We start from the raw sequence: 18496 nt of genomic DNA, 5'->3' as shown, positions 1-18496 counted from the left end.
GATAAAATCTGAGACAAATTTATGAAAAAGGAAATGTGGGAACATAGGGACTAATTTTGGAAAATAATTCTTAGAAATGTGGGAACATAAGGCCTAATTTTGAACATAGGGCTGTGGGAACATTGGGCTGTGGGAAAATAGGGATTTGGGAAAATAGGGCTGTGGGACCATAGGGCTGTGGGATCATTGGGCTGTGGGAACATTGGGCTGTGGGAACATTGGGCTGTGGGAACATAGGGCTGTGGGAACATAGGGCTATGGGAACATAGGACTGTGGGAACTTAGGGCTGTGGGAACTTAGGGCTGTGGGAATATAGGGCTGTGGGATCATTGGGCTGTGGGAACATTGGGCTGTGGGAACATAGGGCTATGGGAACATAGGACTGTGGGAACTTAGGGCTGTGGGAACTTAGGGCTGTGGGAATATAGGGCTGTGGGATCATTGGGCTGTGGGAATACAGGGCGGTGGGAACATTGGGCTGTGGGAACATAGGGCTGTGGGAACATTGGGCTGTGGGAACATAGGGCTGTGGGAACATAGGGCTGTGGGAACATTGGGCTGTGGGAACATAGGGCTGTGGGAACATTGGGCTGTGGGAACATAGGGCTGTGGGAACATAGGGCTGTGGGAACATTGGGCTGTGGGAACATAGGGCTGTGGGAACATTGGGCTGTGGGAACATAGGGCTGTGGGAACATAGGGCTGTGGGAACATAGGGCTGTGGGAACATAGGCACGCTCCCTGTGTGCGTCCTCACAGCAGCCCGTGCCGTGCCTCGTACTTGGCCAGGACGTTCTTGGTGCGTCCCAGCTCTTTCCTGAGCTCAGCCACTTCCTGCCTCAGAGCAGAGTTCTCCTTCTCCAGGAAGCCGGCTCGGATGGCGATCTGGTTCTCTTTGAGCCGCCGGGCGTCCCGGGACCTCTTGGCCGCCAGATTGTTCTTCCTGCGCCGGGCCCAGTATTTGTCATCCTGCTCGAAGGACGCAAGCGAGGAGAGAGGAGACATGAAAAAAAGAGAAACACTTCAGAGACTTAAATTTCTGAAATTTCTGTCTCCTATGATAACGTTTTAAAAGAATTCAGTAATGAAACAATGTGACTGGATACACAAACACAGTTATTTCCAAAAAGAATCTAAGTAATTGTCAAAGAAATTGTTTGAAATGTGATCATTTTGGGAAACACTTTAATTTCATCTCTTTCTGAGAGTTACATGAGAATTTTAGGGATGCACCGAATCCAGATCTTTGGGGTTCGGCCGAATATCGAATCCAGTGGTTAAGATTCTGCCGAATTTGAAACTGAATACCGAATCCTCCTCCCATCCTCAGTCCATGAACACAGTAAACACATTAATGAAGTAAACAATGTCCACAGCCTCTAAAATAGTTCAATGTAACAACTTAATGTTGAATTCACACGCTCTTTTCACATCGTAGGAAAGCACATCGCCAGATGAGCTAACCAGTGAATGATGAAGGCATGTTGGATGGGTGAAATTAGAAAGCTAACGTTAGCTAACGAGCAGCAGCCGGCCGTTCGGTCACTCCACTCCCACTGTACGGAGACTAATTTACCGAGAGAACAGCTGACAGCCCGGGAGAGGCACTGTTTGGTTACTACAAGTTTTTAGCAGTGACTGTCCTTCCTTTGCCGTACCTGAAGTTGCTGCATTCTGGCTGCTGTCTGTAGATTCCTTCATCACAACTCGTATTCTTTCAGATGTTTCATACCAGATGTTGTAATAGCGGTGATGTTGTGTATGGTTTAGGGTCCTCGCCACCACCAGACTAATCAGCATTACAGATTGAACATGTAGCTGGACTTGAATGGCCTTCTTTTGACTGAAAGTTCTGCCAAACTACACTTTTTCTGCTCACCAGTTCCATTTCCACTTTCTCACAGCCTGCTGCATTGAACGCTCCACCTACGTAAACACCTTCCCGTAATCAACGGCGCCGTCATTACGTCGACCAGCGTAGCACAAGCGTAGGGTTCGGTGAAAAATTTTTTTAAAAACCCAATATTCGGCCGAATCCAAACCCGAATCCTGGCTTCGGTAAACTGACTCCGCCAGATGGATTGCTTCGCATTTTGCTCCGCATATCCATCTGGGAACTTTTCGTTGGAGAACTTTTGGGAAGGGGCAAAAATACTGGTTAGCTGATTGGATAAACCATCTTTCTATCACCACCTATGTTGGTGATAGACGGGCCAAATCAACCAATCAGATCAACGAAGCTAGCTAAGTTAGTGTAGCCAGCTAAGTTAGTGTAGCTAGCGTTAGTTTGGCTTCAAGGACCTTGCGGTTCTTCTAATGCCATCGTTTAACATACAATTAGGTTAGGTAACGTAGCTAACGTTAATGTTTTTAAACTTACCATTTGTGTGTGACATGAACCTCATCAACGATAAGTTTTCACGGTACACTTCTGAAGAAGAACCAAAACATCTTTTCCTCCGAGAAAAGCCTCCAGTGCCGTTTTCTGCTCTTCTTTCAATGAAGGAATACTTTCTAATTCGGATAAAACTTGCGCGATAGCTACGCTCATCTCATCCGTGGAAGCCGGCATGTTGTTTAGACTGAACAGTCGCTTCTTGTTGCGTGACACATAAACCCGCCTCAAAACCAACGCTGATTGGTCGGTCGTTTGGCGAACGGCTCCAAATCTTCTCTGTCTCAAGATACCAGACTGATCTGCGAGTGGAAAACTGGAGCTCGCCAGATCAGGACGCTCTCACGAGGCTAGGATTCGGTGCATCCCTAGTGAATTTAAATCTCAAGTCTGTTGACTGGAGTCAGGGTGTGCTTAGCTTAGCTTAGCATAAAGGCTGGAGGAACAAGGAGTGAATATTTAGCATGGCTCTGTCCAAAGGCCATAAATATATCCTTAAAGCTCAATGATCAACATGATTCACCATAAACTGAGGTTTTTATATTTCTTTTTCAATTAAAAGGGTAATTAATCTTAACAAGATGATTTCAGGCTCTAAAAAAAGGTTCAAAAGAAGGGAAAGACGACATCGATGTTGTCAGAACCAACTCCAAATTACCTTCAGGTCCTCTGGGATGAAGACCTTGCGAGCTTTCTTGATCATGGGCTGTGGTTTCAGCTCCTCAGACGAGAACTTGCATTTGCGTGGGTCGAACATCTCCTGCCCCGGCACGCTAGACAGCACCAAGTCAGCCGGGTCGGGCTCGTACCGAACAGGAACTTGGATGGTGTCTGGGTCGATGGGGCTGGGAGTGTTTCTGGAGTTCGTGATTCCTGAAAGGAAGACAAGTCAGGGTCTTTAAAAGGTCTTTGTGGAATATAAGAGGCAAGGCAAGTTTATTTACATGTACACTTCATGTACAGTTCATTCAACTCAAGTCTTTTAAATCCATTCACTCCACTGACTCTTCATCATTTACCTCCTTCCCCTTGACAATATCTTCCGCAAATTTAACATTCACTTCAACTGTTATGACCCAGCCTTCATGACCATAGGTGAGGGTAGGAACGAAAACTGACCGGTAGATTGAGAGCTTTGCCTTCTGGCTCAGCTCTCTTTTCGTCACAACGGTGCGATAAATTGAGTGTAATACCGCACCCGCTGCGCCGATTCTCCGACCAATCTCCCGCTCCATTGTTCCCTCACTCGCGAACAAGACTCCAAGGTACTTGAACTCCTTCACTTGGGGTAAAGACTCATTCCCTACCTGGAGAAGGCACTCCATCGGTTTCCTGCTGAGAACCATGGCCTCAGATTTAGAGGTGCTGATCCTCATCCCAGCCGCTTCACACTCGGCTGCGAACCGATCCAGTGAGTGCTGAAGGTCACAGGCCGACGATGCCATCAGGACCACATCATCTGCAAAAAGCAGCGATGAGATCCCCAGCTCACCAAACTGCAACCCCTCTCCACCCCGACTACGCCTCGATATCCTGTCCATAAATACTACAAACAGGATTGGTGACAAAGCGCAGCCCTGGCGGAGGCCAACTCTCACCTGAAACGAGTCCGACTTACTGCCGAGAACCCGGACACAGCTCTCGCTTTGGTCGTACAGAGATTGGATGGCCCTGAGAAGGGACCCCCTCACCCCGTACTCCCGCAGCACCTCCCACAGTGTCTCCCGGGGGACCCGGTCATACGCCTTCTCCAGATCCACAAAGCACATGTAGACCGGTTGGGCATACTCCCAGGCTCCCTCCAGGATCCTTGCGAGAGTAAAGATCTGGTCCATTGTTCCACGACCAGGACGGAATCCGCATTGTTCCTCTTCAACCTGAGGTTCGACTATCGACCGAACCCTCCTTTCCAGCACCTTGGAGTAGACTTTACCGGGGAGGCTGAGAAGTGTGATACCCCGAAAGAACGAGATCCAGGGTACAAGCGGCCGAAATGGGTTTCCTCAGGAGGGTGGCTGGCGTCTCCCTTAGAGATAGGGTGAGAAGCTCAGTCATCCGTGAGGAGCTCGGAGTAGAGCCGCTGCTCCTTCGCGTCGAAAGGAGCCAGTTGAGGTGGTTCGGGCATCTGGTAAGGATGCCCCCTGGGCGCCTCCCTAGGGAGGTTTTCCAGGCACGTCCAGCTGGGAGGAGGCCTCGGGGAAGACCCAGGACTAGGTGGAGGGATTATATCTCCAACCTGGCCTGGGAACGCCTCGGGATCCCCCAGTCGGAGCTGGTTAATGTGGCTCGGGAAAGGGAAGTTTGGGGTCCCCTGCTGGAGCTGCTACCCCCGCGACCCGTTACCGGATAAGCGGAAGAAGATGGATGGACTTCAACTGTTATGCTGATGACACCCAGCTCTACCTCTCAACCAAACCTTCGTCCACTCTCCCGCCCACCTCCCTTACTGATTGCATCTCTGAAATCAAAGCCTGGTTCACCCAAAACTTCCTCAAACAAAACAGTAATAAAACCGAGGTTCTCCTCGTTGGCACCAAATCCACTTCATGCAAAACCGACAAGTTTTTCTCTCACTATTGATAACTCCTCCGTTTCCCCCTTCCCCCAGGTTAAGAGTCTGTGTGTCATCCTTGACACACAGACTCTTAACACTATCCTTTCAACCCCACATCAATAACATCAATACCTGGTCTGCCTACTTCCACCTACGCAACACGTTCTCACACTCATCTCGTAAAATATGGATGCTTGGTCAGGTGCCTTTGTCATTCTTATTGACGCTAAAAGTCTCCTTTAGCGCTTTAAGTAAACGTGCTTAGTCGGGACTATTGCCGTCCCTTTAGCGCTATAAGTAAACACGCTTGGTCGGGACTACTGTCGTCCCTTTAGCGTTATAAGTAAACATGCTCGGTCGGGACTACTGTCGTCCCTTTAGCGTTATAAGTAAACGCGCTTGGTCGGGACTATTGCCGTCCCTTTAGCAATATAAGTAAACACGCTTGGTCGGGACTATTGCTGTCCCTTTAGCGCTTTAAGTGAACGCGCTTGGTCGGGACTATTGTCGTCCCTTTTGACGCAGTTATGTTAAGGAAAAGGTCGTGGGTGTGCATACGTTTCTGTGACACGCGGGAAGAAAGAAAAAAGCGACTATAGCAAGCGTTACAAGCGGGACGTGAACCCTGGTCTCCTGGTGAAAGTCCTGTGTTTGACCCATCCTCCCCCCCAACCAACCTCCTTACATACTACTCTCTAAATCCTCTCTAACTGCTGCTCTCCCCGGTGCGTTACACAAACACGCTGAAAGACGCCTTTTTCGTCTCATCAGTCTCTGACACTGTCCAAACGTGTTTATTTTACGAGTTCGGAATGAGAACGGGTTGACCTACGAAACATCAATTCCCTCCGCCCCTCCCTTACCAATAGGATTGGGCATTGTTTGGATTTTAACAATTCTGATTCCAATTCTGATTTTTCCTTTCGAATTCCGGTTCCTATCCATTCTCTTTTTAGAGGTGGAGTTGAAATGTGTCATTTGCCTATTTTCACAAATAAGAGGAACGTTTTTATTTTTGATTCAATGGTGGTTTGCAGTTTATAGGGCTTTTTCGATGTAAAATAAAGCCACACTAGAGCGCCGCTTACTGTGCTCCAAGGCTGCAACACAACAAGCGCCTGGCCGCTTCGGAAACTAAAACTTTGCGATGATCGGATTTGAAACCAAATCCTCCAAACGATTCCAATAAAAAAACGATTCCACTGGAATCGTTATTTTGAAATGATTCCAAGTAGGAATCGGTTCTCAATGCCCAATCCTACTTACCCCCCCACACTGCCGCCATGCTTGTCCACAGTCTCGTCACTTCCCGTCTCGATTACTGTAATGCCTGAATTATACTGGCCGTTCCCAACCTGGCACGCGCCATCGTGACGTCAAAATGCTGTAGATCTTGCCGGCGCGCCCGGATTAATAGCGCGTGAGCCGAGGTCGTGCACCACTTTTTTATTTTCAGCAGCGCACGACAAAGTGGAAACAGGAAGCATGAACGAGCTCCTGGCCAACCTGATGTCTGGACTCTCTGGTAAACTTACTGGATTAAGATGAGTTCTTTTACGGTGAATGAAAGGCTTGATCCCACCAAGTAGCTCATCCAATCAAATCGAAGCATTGACGTCAATGCTGCTGCCAGTTCTGCCGTTGTTTACCTTTTTCTCCTTCTTCTAGTCCGTAGAAATAGCAAAAGTCGGTAGCCTTTCCTCATTAGCGCCACCTCTGTTCAGGAGAAGACTGCAACTAGTGTCGCGACCACCAGCGCGGTTATAAATAGTTACGGCGATTCCATGACATCACATACACAGCCAGTATAATTCACGCTTTACTCTCTCCTCTTCAGCCTCCCTCACAAATCCCTCCATAAACTTCAACTGGTCCAAAATTCAGCTTCACCGCATCATAACTTGAACCCTCTCCATCCACCACATCACTCCTGTCCTCCAACAGCTCCACTGGCTCCCGGTCCAGTTCCATATCCAATTCAAAGTCCTCCTGTCTGCATTCAAGGCCATCCACAACCTCGCCCCCCAATATTTTAATCAATCAATCAATCAAAATGCATTTATATAGCACTTTACAGCAACCAGCAGGTATCCAAAGTGCGTTACATCAGGAATCAAGTATAAAACAACATATACAATAAAAAGAATGAAACATATAACAGTAAAATCAGAAAAGGTGACAAAGAAACAGGAGAGTGAAATTGTCACACCACTACTACGTATTAAAAGCCAGTCTAAACAAATAGGTTTTGAGTTTGGACCTAAAAATAGCTCCATCTGTAATAGTGTGAATATCAGGTGGTAACTCGGGGCAGATCACCCCACTGTTTATACCTAGACCTTGGGACTTCTAAAACCAGCTGATTTGAAGACCGCAATGACCGGTTGTGCTCATGCAAAGTTAAAATTTCGGACAAATACTCCGGGGCCAGGCCATTTAAGGCAATAATAATATAAGATCTTAAAATCTATTCTAAAACACATAGGGAGCCAATGTAGGGTGTAGAGCAGTGATTTTCAACCACTGTGCCAGAGAGAGATCGTCCTGTGTGCCGTGGGAAATTATCCGATTTTACTTAATTGGTCCAACAAATTTTTTAATGAGTTACTGCAAATAATTTGCCACTGTTGCGCATCCGTGCCTGCAATGTGATTACTGGCAGAGAAATGAAATACTATTCTGTGTCAGTAGGTGGCAGTATAGCGCAATAATGACCTTGTTGATTTAAGACAATAGAATTACTGCCCCCTGGTGGCAGTGACAGGATGTAAGCAGTAGCCGAGGTCATCGACGTAAGCCTGCAACAGTGATGGATACATTTTTAAAAAGGAAAAATGCAGATTCTGATCGTATTAGGCTACAATGTGTGATTTTGTAAAATGTTTGGTTGGTGGTGTGCCGCGCGATTTTTTTTAATGTAAAAAATGTGCCGTGGCTCAAAAAAGGTTGAAAAACACTGGTGTAGAGAACAGGAGTGATGTGTGATATTTGTCTGATCTCCTCCAGCATCCCACTCCCTCCTGCTCCCTCAGATCCTCTTCCTCCATACACCTGTCTGTCTGCTCTGCCCGTCTAACCACCAACACGGGGAGCAGAGCATTCAGATCCTCTTCCTCCATACACCTGTCTGTCCCCTCTGCCCGTCTCACCACCACGGGGAGCAGAGCATTCAGCCGCTCTGCTCCCCGTCTCTGGAATTCATTACCAGCCCAATTTAGAAACATCGATTCATTCCCCCATTTCAAATTGCAACTCACAACACATGAGTTTAAAGCTGCCTATTCCACTTGATGTCAATTTTATTATTATTAGTATTCTTAATATTTTTTGCTGCTTTTAAATGTCTTACGTATCCCTGTACGGTGTCCTTGAGTGCCGAGAAAGGCGCCTTTAAATAAAATGTATTATTATTATTATTATTATTATTATTATTATTATTATAATAAGAAATAAATCTGTAATTAAGAAAACAATAATTTGGTATATAGCTAAAGTTAAAATACAGAACATTTGAAAAAAAGACAAAAAAAATGGCATAATAGGAAATAAAAACATTGGAAAATGTGTGCACTACAAAAAATACACATACATACACACAGGTACACATACATACACACATGTACACATACATACGCACAGGTACACATACAAATACACATGTACACATACATACACACATGTACACATACATACACACAGGTACACATACATACACACAGGTACACATACATACACACAGGTACACATACATATACACATGTACACATACACATACACATACATACACACATACATACATACACACAGGTACACATACATACACACAGGTACACATACATACACACAGGTACACATACATACACACAGGTACACATACATACACACAGGTACACATACATACACACAGGTACACATACATATACACATGTACACATACACATACACATACATACACACATACATACATACACACAGGTACACATACACATACACATACATACACACATACATATACCTATATTATTTTCTTTTCCAGCTATCACCTACCGGTATCCATGTTTCATCCGTCAGTTAAATCAAACCGAATAATAATCCAAACTAGACTAGACTAGAAAAAAAATAATGGATGCAGCCTCTGTGATGTCATCTCTGTATTTTTGGAATTAATCTCATAAATCTTCATCTTAATATTGAATTAAAAACAGTTTTCAGTTGAAATACTGCAAGTTTATCTTAAACTTATTGACTTATTATCTCAGGATTCTGACATAAAACCTCAAACTGGGATACAAAAAAGTCACACACACACACACACACACGCCCACACGCCCACACGCACACACGCACGCCCACACGCACGCACGCCCACACACACACACACACACGCCCACACGCCCACACGCACTCCCACACGCACGCACGCACACACACACACACACGCCCACACGCACACATGTACACATGTACACACACACACACGCCCACACGCCCACACGCACGCCCACACGCACGCACGCACACACACACACACACACACACACACACACACACACACAGACAGACACACATACACACACATACACACACTCACACACACACACACACTCACTCACACACACACACACACGCCCACACGCACACATGTACACACACACACACACACACACACGCCCACATGCACACACACACACACACATCCACACGCACACACACACGCACGCACACACACACACACACGCACAGACAAACAGACACACACACACACACACACACACACACATATATATATATATATACATATATATGAATGGACTTCTATACATTTCGTCCCCAAAGAGGTTAAGATTTTAAAAAGTATAAAGAAATTTGTTTTAAAACGTCAAATTTTAAGAAAACTCACAAGCTGTGGAGATGTGATTAATGAACCAAATGTTCACCCAGCAGCAGTTCTTGGAAGAGGCTATTTGTTTTTCCTCTCCAGCTGGTACAGCAGGTGTGTGTGTGTGTGTGTGTGTGTGTGTGTGTGTGTAACTTGAGTGTGAGCCACTGAGTCGTAGTTCCTGATGTTTCCCGTAGAGCCCAGCTGGACTCTGACCCTTCATTTCTACACAATCATTTGTAACTATAAATAAAAGAACTTTAGACGGAACAATGCTAGCAGTTTCCCTCTGCGTTCAGTCTTTATGCTAAGCTAAGCTAATCACTTCATGACCCCAGCTCTCATTTCCACTCAAAAAAAGAAACAATAACCCAATTTTATAAAGAATTATTAATACTTAATATGTTGATTGTTTTCTCGATTAGTTGTTTGGTTTATAAAATGTCAGAAAATGGTGAAATATGTGAATCAGAGTTTCCCAAAAATCCCAAGATGACGTCTTCAAATGTCTTGTTCTGTCCACAACTCAAAGATCTTCAGTTTCCCGTCCCAGAGGAGATAAGGAACTAGAGCAATATTCATATTTAACAAGCTGACATCACACACATTTACCTGTTTTTACATTAACAAATGACTCAAACTGATTAATGGATTAATTTTATAGTTGAGAACTTATCCATTGAGACATTTCAGAGGGTTATAAATGTAAAAGAGGAGGGAGGGAAGGGCAAAGTGGAAATAAATGCTTAATTCTGCTTAAGACCAGACCATACCGCTTTCTCTAATCCATATTTTGGGGGATTTGGGTTGAGCCCTGGTTGGATGAAACTAGTGAGAAGAGAGATACTGAAGTTACTTTTAAAGTTACACTAATTTAACTCTTGTGTGGTGTTCATATTTTTGTTTCACAGCCAATGTTCCCGGGTCTGGTGGACCCTCCACATTATTAGGCTTTTAAATCAATACAGCCATAACAATGTATGTAAAAATACTTAACAGGTGTTTACTTTAGCTCAATTACCAATGATACATACAACATGTATTTATTTACCCCTGTGAGATCACATTTATGATCATATGATCATTTTTGTTTTTTTGTGAGAAATCAAGGAAATTCAATTATAAAATGATTTTTGATCATTATTGCTGCTTATTTCTTAGAACTTGATCAGAACAGGTGAAAGAGCTTGAAATGTAACTATTGTGTAACTTTGTGTGGGAATAGCAGGTGCAGAAAGACAACATAGTATCATAGTACCTACATTTAAATACACTAAAAACACCTCATATGTAATAGTTATGTACAGTCCCTCCAGAAAAACGTGATTATCCGATCACATAATTCAACGCATAATCAGCCAAAGTCTGCATATTTATTTCGGGGGTGGCATTTTTTCAAATACGCCGCATTTTCGCCGCATAAATTGCCGCATAAATTGCCGATTTCCGTGCAAAATATGCGGGGCTTGCATGATTTCATAATCCCCGCATTTTCGTTGCAAAAAAAGTCACACATATCTTAGCAGAAAGTTGAAAAATGTTGCGTTTACTTCACACAAGAGCAGCCATTTTCCCCTGTTGCCATGGGAACGTTATAAAGTGACGTAATTACGCGACGTGAACATCATCGAAGAGCTGCAAACCCCGCGATGAAGCCACGATGAAACCGCAGTTTTTGCAAGTTCCCGCAATTTCATCACATGAAATTGCATAAATATATATTGCATCGCATTTTTTAAGAAAACATGCTGCATAATCAAGGATTTTAGCCCAAAACAATCACAAAAAAAACTTTTCTGGAAGGACTGGTAATAGTTATGTGTAGGGGGGTGTACCGTGTGTAGTCATATGTAATAGTTATGTGTAGGGGGGTGTACCGTGTGCAGTCATTGAAAATTAGTTATTTTTTATGTTCTTAACAGAAAATGAGCCAAGGCCAGTGAGTTTGAGTTAGAAGAAATAATAAGGGGTTATTTCTTAACAAGGGTTAATCATCGTAAAACACACTTCACTCAAAGTGGACATGAACAAAATAAAACTACCAAAATCTGTCTTGGTTGGCCTAAGTGTGTGACAACATTATGGAAAAGATCCCTACAGAGATAGACCTTTCTGTTAAAGAGTAAAATCCTATAAAAACATCTGCGAATATGCAGATATCGCCAAACTCCACCAGACTCCATGTAAATAATCAGGACTTTTATCATTGTAAAACACACTTCATTCAAAGTGGACAGAAACTAAATAAAACTATCTAAAGCCGTCTTGGTTCATCTTTCCACTGTTCCAACAATCACCACTCTGGTTTGGTTGAAATAAACCCTTAATTCACCCATTTACATGTGGAGATATGCTGGCTCTATACACGCTAAAAGTCCTGATTATTTACATGGAGTCTGGTGGAAATATGCTGGCTCTATACACGCTAAAAGTACTGATTATTTACATGGAGTCTGGTGGAAATATGCTGGCTCTATACACGCTAAAAGTACTGATTATTTACATGGACTCTGGTGGAAATATGCTGGCTCTATACACGCTAAAAGTACTGATTATTTACATGGAGTCTGGTGGAAATATGCTGGCTCTATACACGCTAAAAGTACTGATTATTTACATGGAGTCTGGTGGAAATATGCTGGCTCTATACATGCTAAAAGTACTTATTATTTACATGGAGTCTGGTGGAAATATGCTGGCTCTATACACGCTAAAAGTACTGATTATTTACATGGAGTCTGGTGGAAATATGCTGGCTCTATACATGCTAAAAGTACTGATTATTTACATGGAGTCTGGTGGAAATATGCTGGCTCTATACACGCTAAAAGTACTGATTATTTACATGGACTCTGGTGGAAATATGCTGGCTCTATACACGCTAAAAGTACTGATTATTTACATGGAGTCTTGTGGAAATATGCTGGCTCTATACACGCTAAAAGTACTGATTATTTACATGGAGTCTGGTGGAAATATGCTGGCTCTATACATGCTAAAAGTACTTATTATTTACATGGAGTCTGGTGGAAATATGCTGGCTCTATACACGCTAAAGTACTGATTATTTACATGGAGTCTGGTGGAAATATGCTGGCTCTATACACGCTAAAAGTACTGATTATTTACATGGAGTCTGGTGGAAATATGCTGGCTCTATACATGCTAAAAGTACTTATTATTTACATGGAGTCTGGTGGAAATATGCTGGCTCTATACACGCTAAAAGTACTGATTATTTACATGGAGTCTGGTGGAAATATGCTGGCTCTATACATGCTAAAAGTACTGATTATTTACATGGAGTCTGGTGGAAATATGCTGGCTCTATACACGCTAAAAGTACTGATTATTTACATGGACTCTGGTGGAAATATGCTGGCTCTATACACGCTAAAAGTACTGATTATTTACATGGAGTCTTGTGGAAATATGCTGGCTCTATACACGGTAAAAGTACTGATTATTTACATGGAGTCTGGTGGAAATATGCTGGCTCTATACATGCTAAAAGTACTTATTATTTACATGGAGTCTGGTGGAAATATGCTGGCTCTATACACGCTAAAAGTACTGATTATTTACATGGAGTCTGGTGGAAATATGCTGGCTCTATACACGCTAAAAGTACTGATTATTTACATGGAGTCTTGTGGAAATATGCTGGCTCTATACACGCTAAAAGTACTGATTATTTACATGGAGTCTGGTGGAAATATGCTGGCTCTATACATGCTAAAAGTACTGATTATTTACATGGAGTCTGGTGGAAATATGCTGGCTCTATACACGCTAAAAGTACTGATTATTTACATGGACTCTGGTGGAAATATGCTGGCTCTATACACGCTAAAAGTACTGATTATTTACATGGAGTCTTGTGGAAATATGCTGGCTCTATACACGCTAAAAGTACTGATTATTTACATGGAGTCTGGTGGAAATATGCTGGCTCTATACATGCTAAAAGTACTTATTATTTACATGGAGTCTGGTGGAAATATGCTGGCTCTATACACGCTAAAAGTACTGATTATTTACATGGAGTCTGGTGGAAATATGCTGGCTCTATACACGCTAAAAGTACTGATTATTTACATGGAGTCTTGTGGAAATATGCTGGCTCTATACACGCTAAAAGTACTGATTATTTACATGGAGTCTGGTGGAAATATGCTGGCTCTATACATGCTAAAAGTACTTATTATTTACATGGAGTCTGGTGGAAATATGCTGGCTCTATACACGCTAAAAGTACTGATTATTTACATGGAGTCTGGTGGAAATATGCTGGCTCTATACACGCTAAAAGTACTGATTATTTACATGGAGTCTGGTGGACTTTGTGACGATGCGTTTTCCAGCTGATCCAATGAATTCATTCAGAGAAAGGGGAGGTAACCTTTCCCCTTATGACATCATAACGGGAAGATTCCAGATCGGCCCATCTGAGCTTTCATTTTCTCAAAGGCAGAGCAGGATACCCAGGGCTCAGTTTACACCTATCACCATTTCTAGCCACTGGGGGACCATAGGCAGGCTGGGGGAACTCATATTAATGTTAAAAAACCTCATAAAGTAACATTTTCATGCCATGGGACCTTCAAATTAAAGAGTAAAACAGGAGGAAGCAACCTTCAGGTTATTTAGGGACTCAGTCCCTCGAACAGTTTGTTTTTCGTTTCGTGCTGAACCCTGGGTAACCCTTGTTGTCCCTCCCTGCTTATCTGCTCCACAGTCACAGGGCCATGTGGGAATGCAAATATGCCAGATTATGGCCGCAGATTACTCAGCTATATTTAGACATTAGAGCAGCAGCTTACTGCCAGCAGCAACCTGCAGCAACAACCAACTCTGCTCTCACTCCTACTCCTCATTCTGCTGCTTTTGTAAACAATAATTATAAATGTTTGCTGTGCAAACAGACGGGACGGGTTTTTAGATCCTTTAACAACGCACTATGTAATAAAATGTCAAAATGTAATCAATGTATAGACCTACTTCATCCTGTTGTCCTCGGGTCAAATTTGACCCGTTTACAAAAACTTTCTGTATCAGAACTACGACAACAGAACATTGGAAAAAGCTATGAAAACGCAGGAAAAAAACTCAACAAAAACATTAATTTATTTTTTAAATGTTGAAAAAAGTGACAATAGAATCAGAAAAAGGGACAAGAAAAACATCAAAAACATTGCCAAAAAAACTGACAAAAAAATTGGAAAAAGTGACCAAAAACAATTAAAAAAAACGCCAAAAAAGTGACCAAAAAAAAAAAAAAAAAAAGACTAAAAAATTGGAAAAAAGTGACAAAAAAGTGAAAAAAAATGACGAAAAAATTGGAAAAAGTCACAAAAAGATAATAAAAAAAATGCCAAAAAAGTGAAAAAAATGTGACAAAAAAATGATAAAAAAGTGACAAAAAATGTAAATAAAATCAACAAAAACGTCAAGAAAAGTGTAGAAAAAGAACGACAAAATGTTGAAATTTCGACCCAGAAAAACACAAAGTTGCAGGTCGACGGGACAACAACACAAGGGTTAACACAACCCATTATGTAATTATCTGCCATGTTTTGTAACAACGCATTATGTAAAAAAATGTCAAAATGTAATCAATGTAAAGACATTATTGGTATAAGGTCATAAAACACAGTCCCAGTCAGTCTTTCTCCTGTCTGGACGTTCAGACAAAATCAAACATGTTTGATATTATCCAAAATTTGAAGTCTTGGTAGTGAAGTTCAATCATGTGAACATTGTAAACAACTAATGGGTGCTCTCCTTCCTGCACCAAACAGGAAGCAGCAAACAGCTACAGACAGTGTTGTTTATTGTTGCTATGGCGCCATGCTAAGCTAAACGCTAAAGAGGGAAAGTTGCTGACTTTCAACCCTTCTGAAGAGAGTCATCCAACGGGAGTTTTGGGAGCGTGCCTATGTTCCCACAGTTCTAAGATTTATTTTTTTTCACTGAAAATTAGGCACACGTTTATTTATTAAATTAGGCTATGTTCCCACATTTCTAAGATTGTTTTCAAAATTAGGCCCTATGTTCCCACATTTGGATGCTTTTATATAGACCTTAGTGGTCCCCTAATACTGTATCTGAAGTCTCTTTTATATAGGCCTTAGTGGTCCTCTAATACTGTATCTGAAGTCTCTTTATATAGACCTTAGTGGTCCCCTAATACTGTATCTGAAGTCTCTTTATATAGACCTTAGTGGTCCCCTAATACTGTATCTGAAGTCTCTTTATATAGACCTTAGTGGTCCCCTAATACTGTATCTGAAGTCTCTTTATATAGACCTTAGTGGTCCCCTAATACTGTATCTGAAGTCTCTTTATATAGACCTTAGTGGTCCCCTAATACTGTATCTAAACAAGCAAACAAGGAATGAATTAACAAAATTAAACCACAACTGAAAACCACAACCATGACAACTAATCTACTGAACAAATAGTGTATTTGTAAAATGATTATAAAAATCTAATTAAAATACAAAAATCATTTTCAAAAGTAAAATATTATTATTCAAAAGACAATATTTAAAACATTTCTAAAAAGGATCTTCAAAAACAAGTGCAGCTGATTCTGAAGACATGAACTCTACTCTGCACCAGGAGTATCCCTGTGTGTGTGTGTGTGTGTGTGTGTGTGTGTGTGTGTGTGTGTGTGTGTGTGTGTCACACAGGGCTATTAGCTGATCTGAATGATCAGACTGAACACAGACTGAGAGGGAGAGTCGGAAAACTTGGTGTGTGTAATGGGAGGGTTGCCGCCCACTGGCCTACTTCTGCAGAGAACACTATGTTCTTAACACAATGATCACTCACAAACACACACTCAGACACACACGCACGCACGCACGCACACGCACACACACACACACACACACACACACACACACACGCACACACACACACACACACACGCACACACAGCGGATCATATGTCTCTGTTTTCTTTCTGTAGAAACATAAGGAACTTGAAGTGATAAAAGGAGCTAACGCGGAAGTTATGGACGTCGCACACATGCATGTTGGCACACACACACACACCTTTGCTTTGGCCAGGACATCTGTCGAGTTGTTAAATCTGACACCTCTCTCACTCACGTTTTCCTCGTTGTGCGTGCGAGCGTTACTACTCCGAGCGTTCCTCTGAGATCACATCTGAGTAACCAAGCACAGCTGAGGTCATCTCGCCACTACTGCTTTTTCTTTCACACAGCATTTCTCTAGCCACAACATAGTGAAGAGCTTAAACCTTGCACTGTCATTGTTCAGAGAGTGTTGTATGTGTGTGGTGAGAGAGCCTAAAGACAGCTGGATAACATTCAAAAAAATAATAGCAGAGAGGGTCAGGCAGGTAGCTAGGTAGCTTAAAATATTGTTAATCATAGAAAGAGTCTGCTAACGTTTGCGGGCCAATGAGGCCACACAATGACCTGGCACGACAGCTGGATTCTTGTGATTTCATCATATTCGCGGGATCATATTCATGTTGTCAGGCTTAAAGTTATTTGTTTGTGTTCGGACCAATCAGCGTCCAGGGAGGAGCTACTGGCAGCTACCGCGTGGTTCAGAACAACAATGGCAGACATGATAGACAGATGGATCAGCAAATCACATGCCAGGTATTTGTTTTTAAAGTGGTTGCCCTTTCCCAAACTGCACACAGACACACACACACACACACACTCCCTACACAAACGCACACACACACACACACACACACACACACACACACACACACACGGCTTCTTAGACACGAAAGTCAATTACAGGATAATGCAACGAGACCACAAGCAAGAAACAACTTACGTGCTGTTCCTCAAAATGAAATTAATAAAAATGAATGTGAGTGTGTGTGTGTGTGTGTGTGTGTGTGTGTGCGCGTGTGTGTGTGTGTGTGTGTGTGTGTGCGTGTGTGTGTGTGTGCGTGCGTGCATTCATGTGTGCCCGTGTGTGTGTGTGCATGCGAACGTGTGCATGCGTGCATGTGTGCGTGCATGTGTGTGTGTGTGTGTGTGTGTCTGCGTGTGCGTGTGTGCGTTCGTGTGCATGCGTGTGTGTGCGTGTGTGCGTGCGTGTCTATGTGTGTGTGTGTCTGTGTCTATGTGTGTGTGTGTGTGTGTGCATGTGTGCGTAAGTGCGAGCGTGAGTGTGTTTTGTGTGTGTGTGAGTGTGGTTGGGGGTGTGCGTGCGTGCATGCGTGCGTGTGTGTGTATTTGTGCTACCTGCTCTTGCCGGGCTGCTGTGCAGGCCGTTGGGAGAGGTGTTGGCGTGCATCGATGTGGAGGCGTGGTTGCTGAGATCCATCACCGAGGAAGTGGACGTGGGCGGGGCTTGGGACATGATTGGCTGCTGGTGCGGCAGTGCGCGTGGTTGGTGGTTGGAGGGGACGGAGGGGATGCCGTTCTCGGACAGGAACTCCTCCAGGTCCATGTACTCCAGCTGGAGGGTGTCTCCGTTGTAGGACAGGGTCTTGTCCCACAGCGTGGGGCCCAGGAAGGCTGACTGGGGGGCACTGCGCTCCTCCTCCAGGTCCTTCTCCTGACCCGCGCCGAAACCTGCACACAAAATCAAATATATATTCATTCATTAATTACTTTTTCAAACAAATTAAAGTATATCTGTATCTCTGTATATCAGAATATGTGT

At 43.1% G+C, this 18496-nt stretch overlaps 1 protein-coding gene across 2 annotated transcripts in view; it reads right to left on the bottom strand.

Moving 5' to 3' along the window:
• Positions 1-644: 644 nt before the first annotated feature.
• The window catches only part of LOC116058519 (hepatic leukemia factor-like), a 20798-nt gene continuing 2946 nt past the window's right edge, over positions 645-18496 (bottom strand). Inside the window, exons 2-4 of one of the 2 annotated variants that reach the window (XM_031311359.2) lie at positions 18073-18405; positions 3055-3269; positions 645-973 (exon numbers count right to left, since the gene is read on the bottom strand). In XM_031311359.2, coding sequence (XP_031167219.1) covers positions 755-973; positions 3055-3269; positions 18073-18405 — 767 coding nt within the window. In that variant the 3' untranslated portion in view covers positions 645-754. The remainder of the gene's footprint in view (positions 974-3054; positions 3270-18072; positions 18406-18496) is intronic. The other variant, XM_031311360.2, reaches the window with a different exon arrangement.

This window comes from Sander lucioperca, chromosome 22 (assembly GCF_008315115.2).
Source record: "Sander lucioperca isolate FBNREF2018 chromosome 22, SLUC_FBN_1.2, whole genome shotgun sequence".
Classification (NCBI taxonomy): Eukaryota; Metazoa; Chordata; class Actinopteri; order Perciformes; family Percidae; genus Sander; species Sander lucioperca.
Note: the sequence above shows the minus strand (reverse complement) of the source record. Positions and strands in the feature narration are given on the sequence as shown.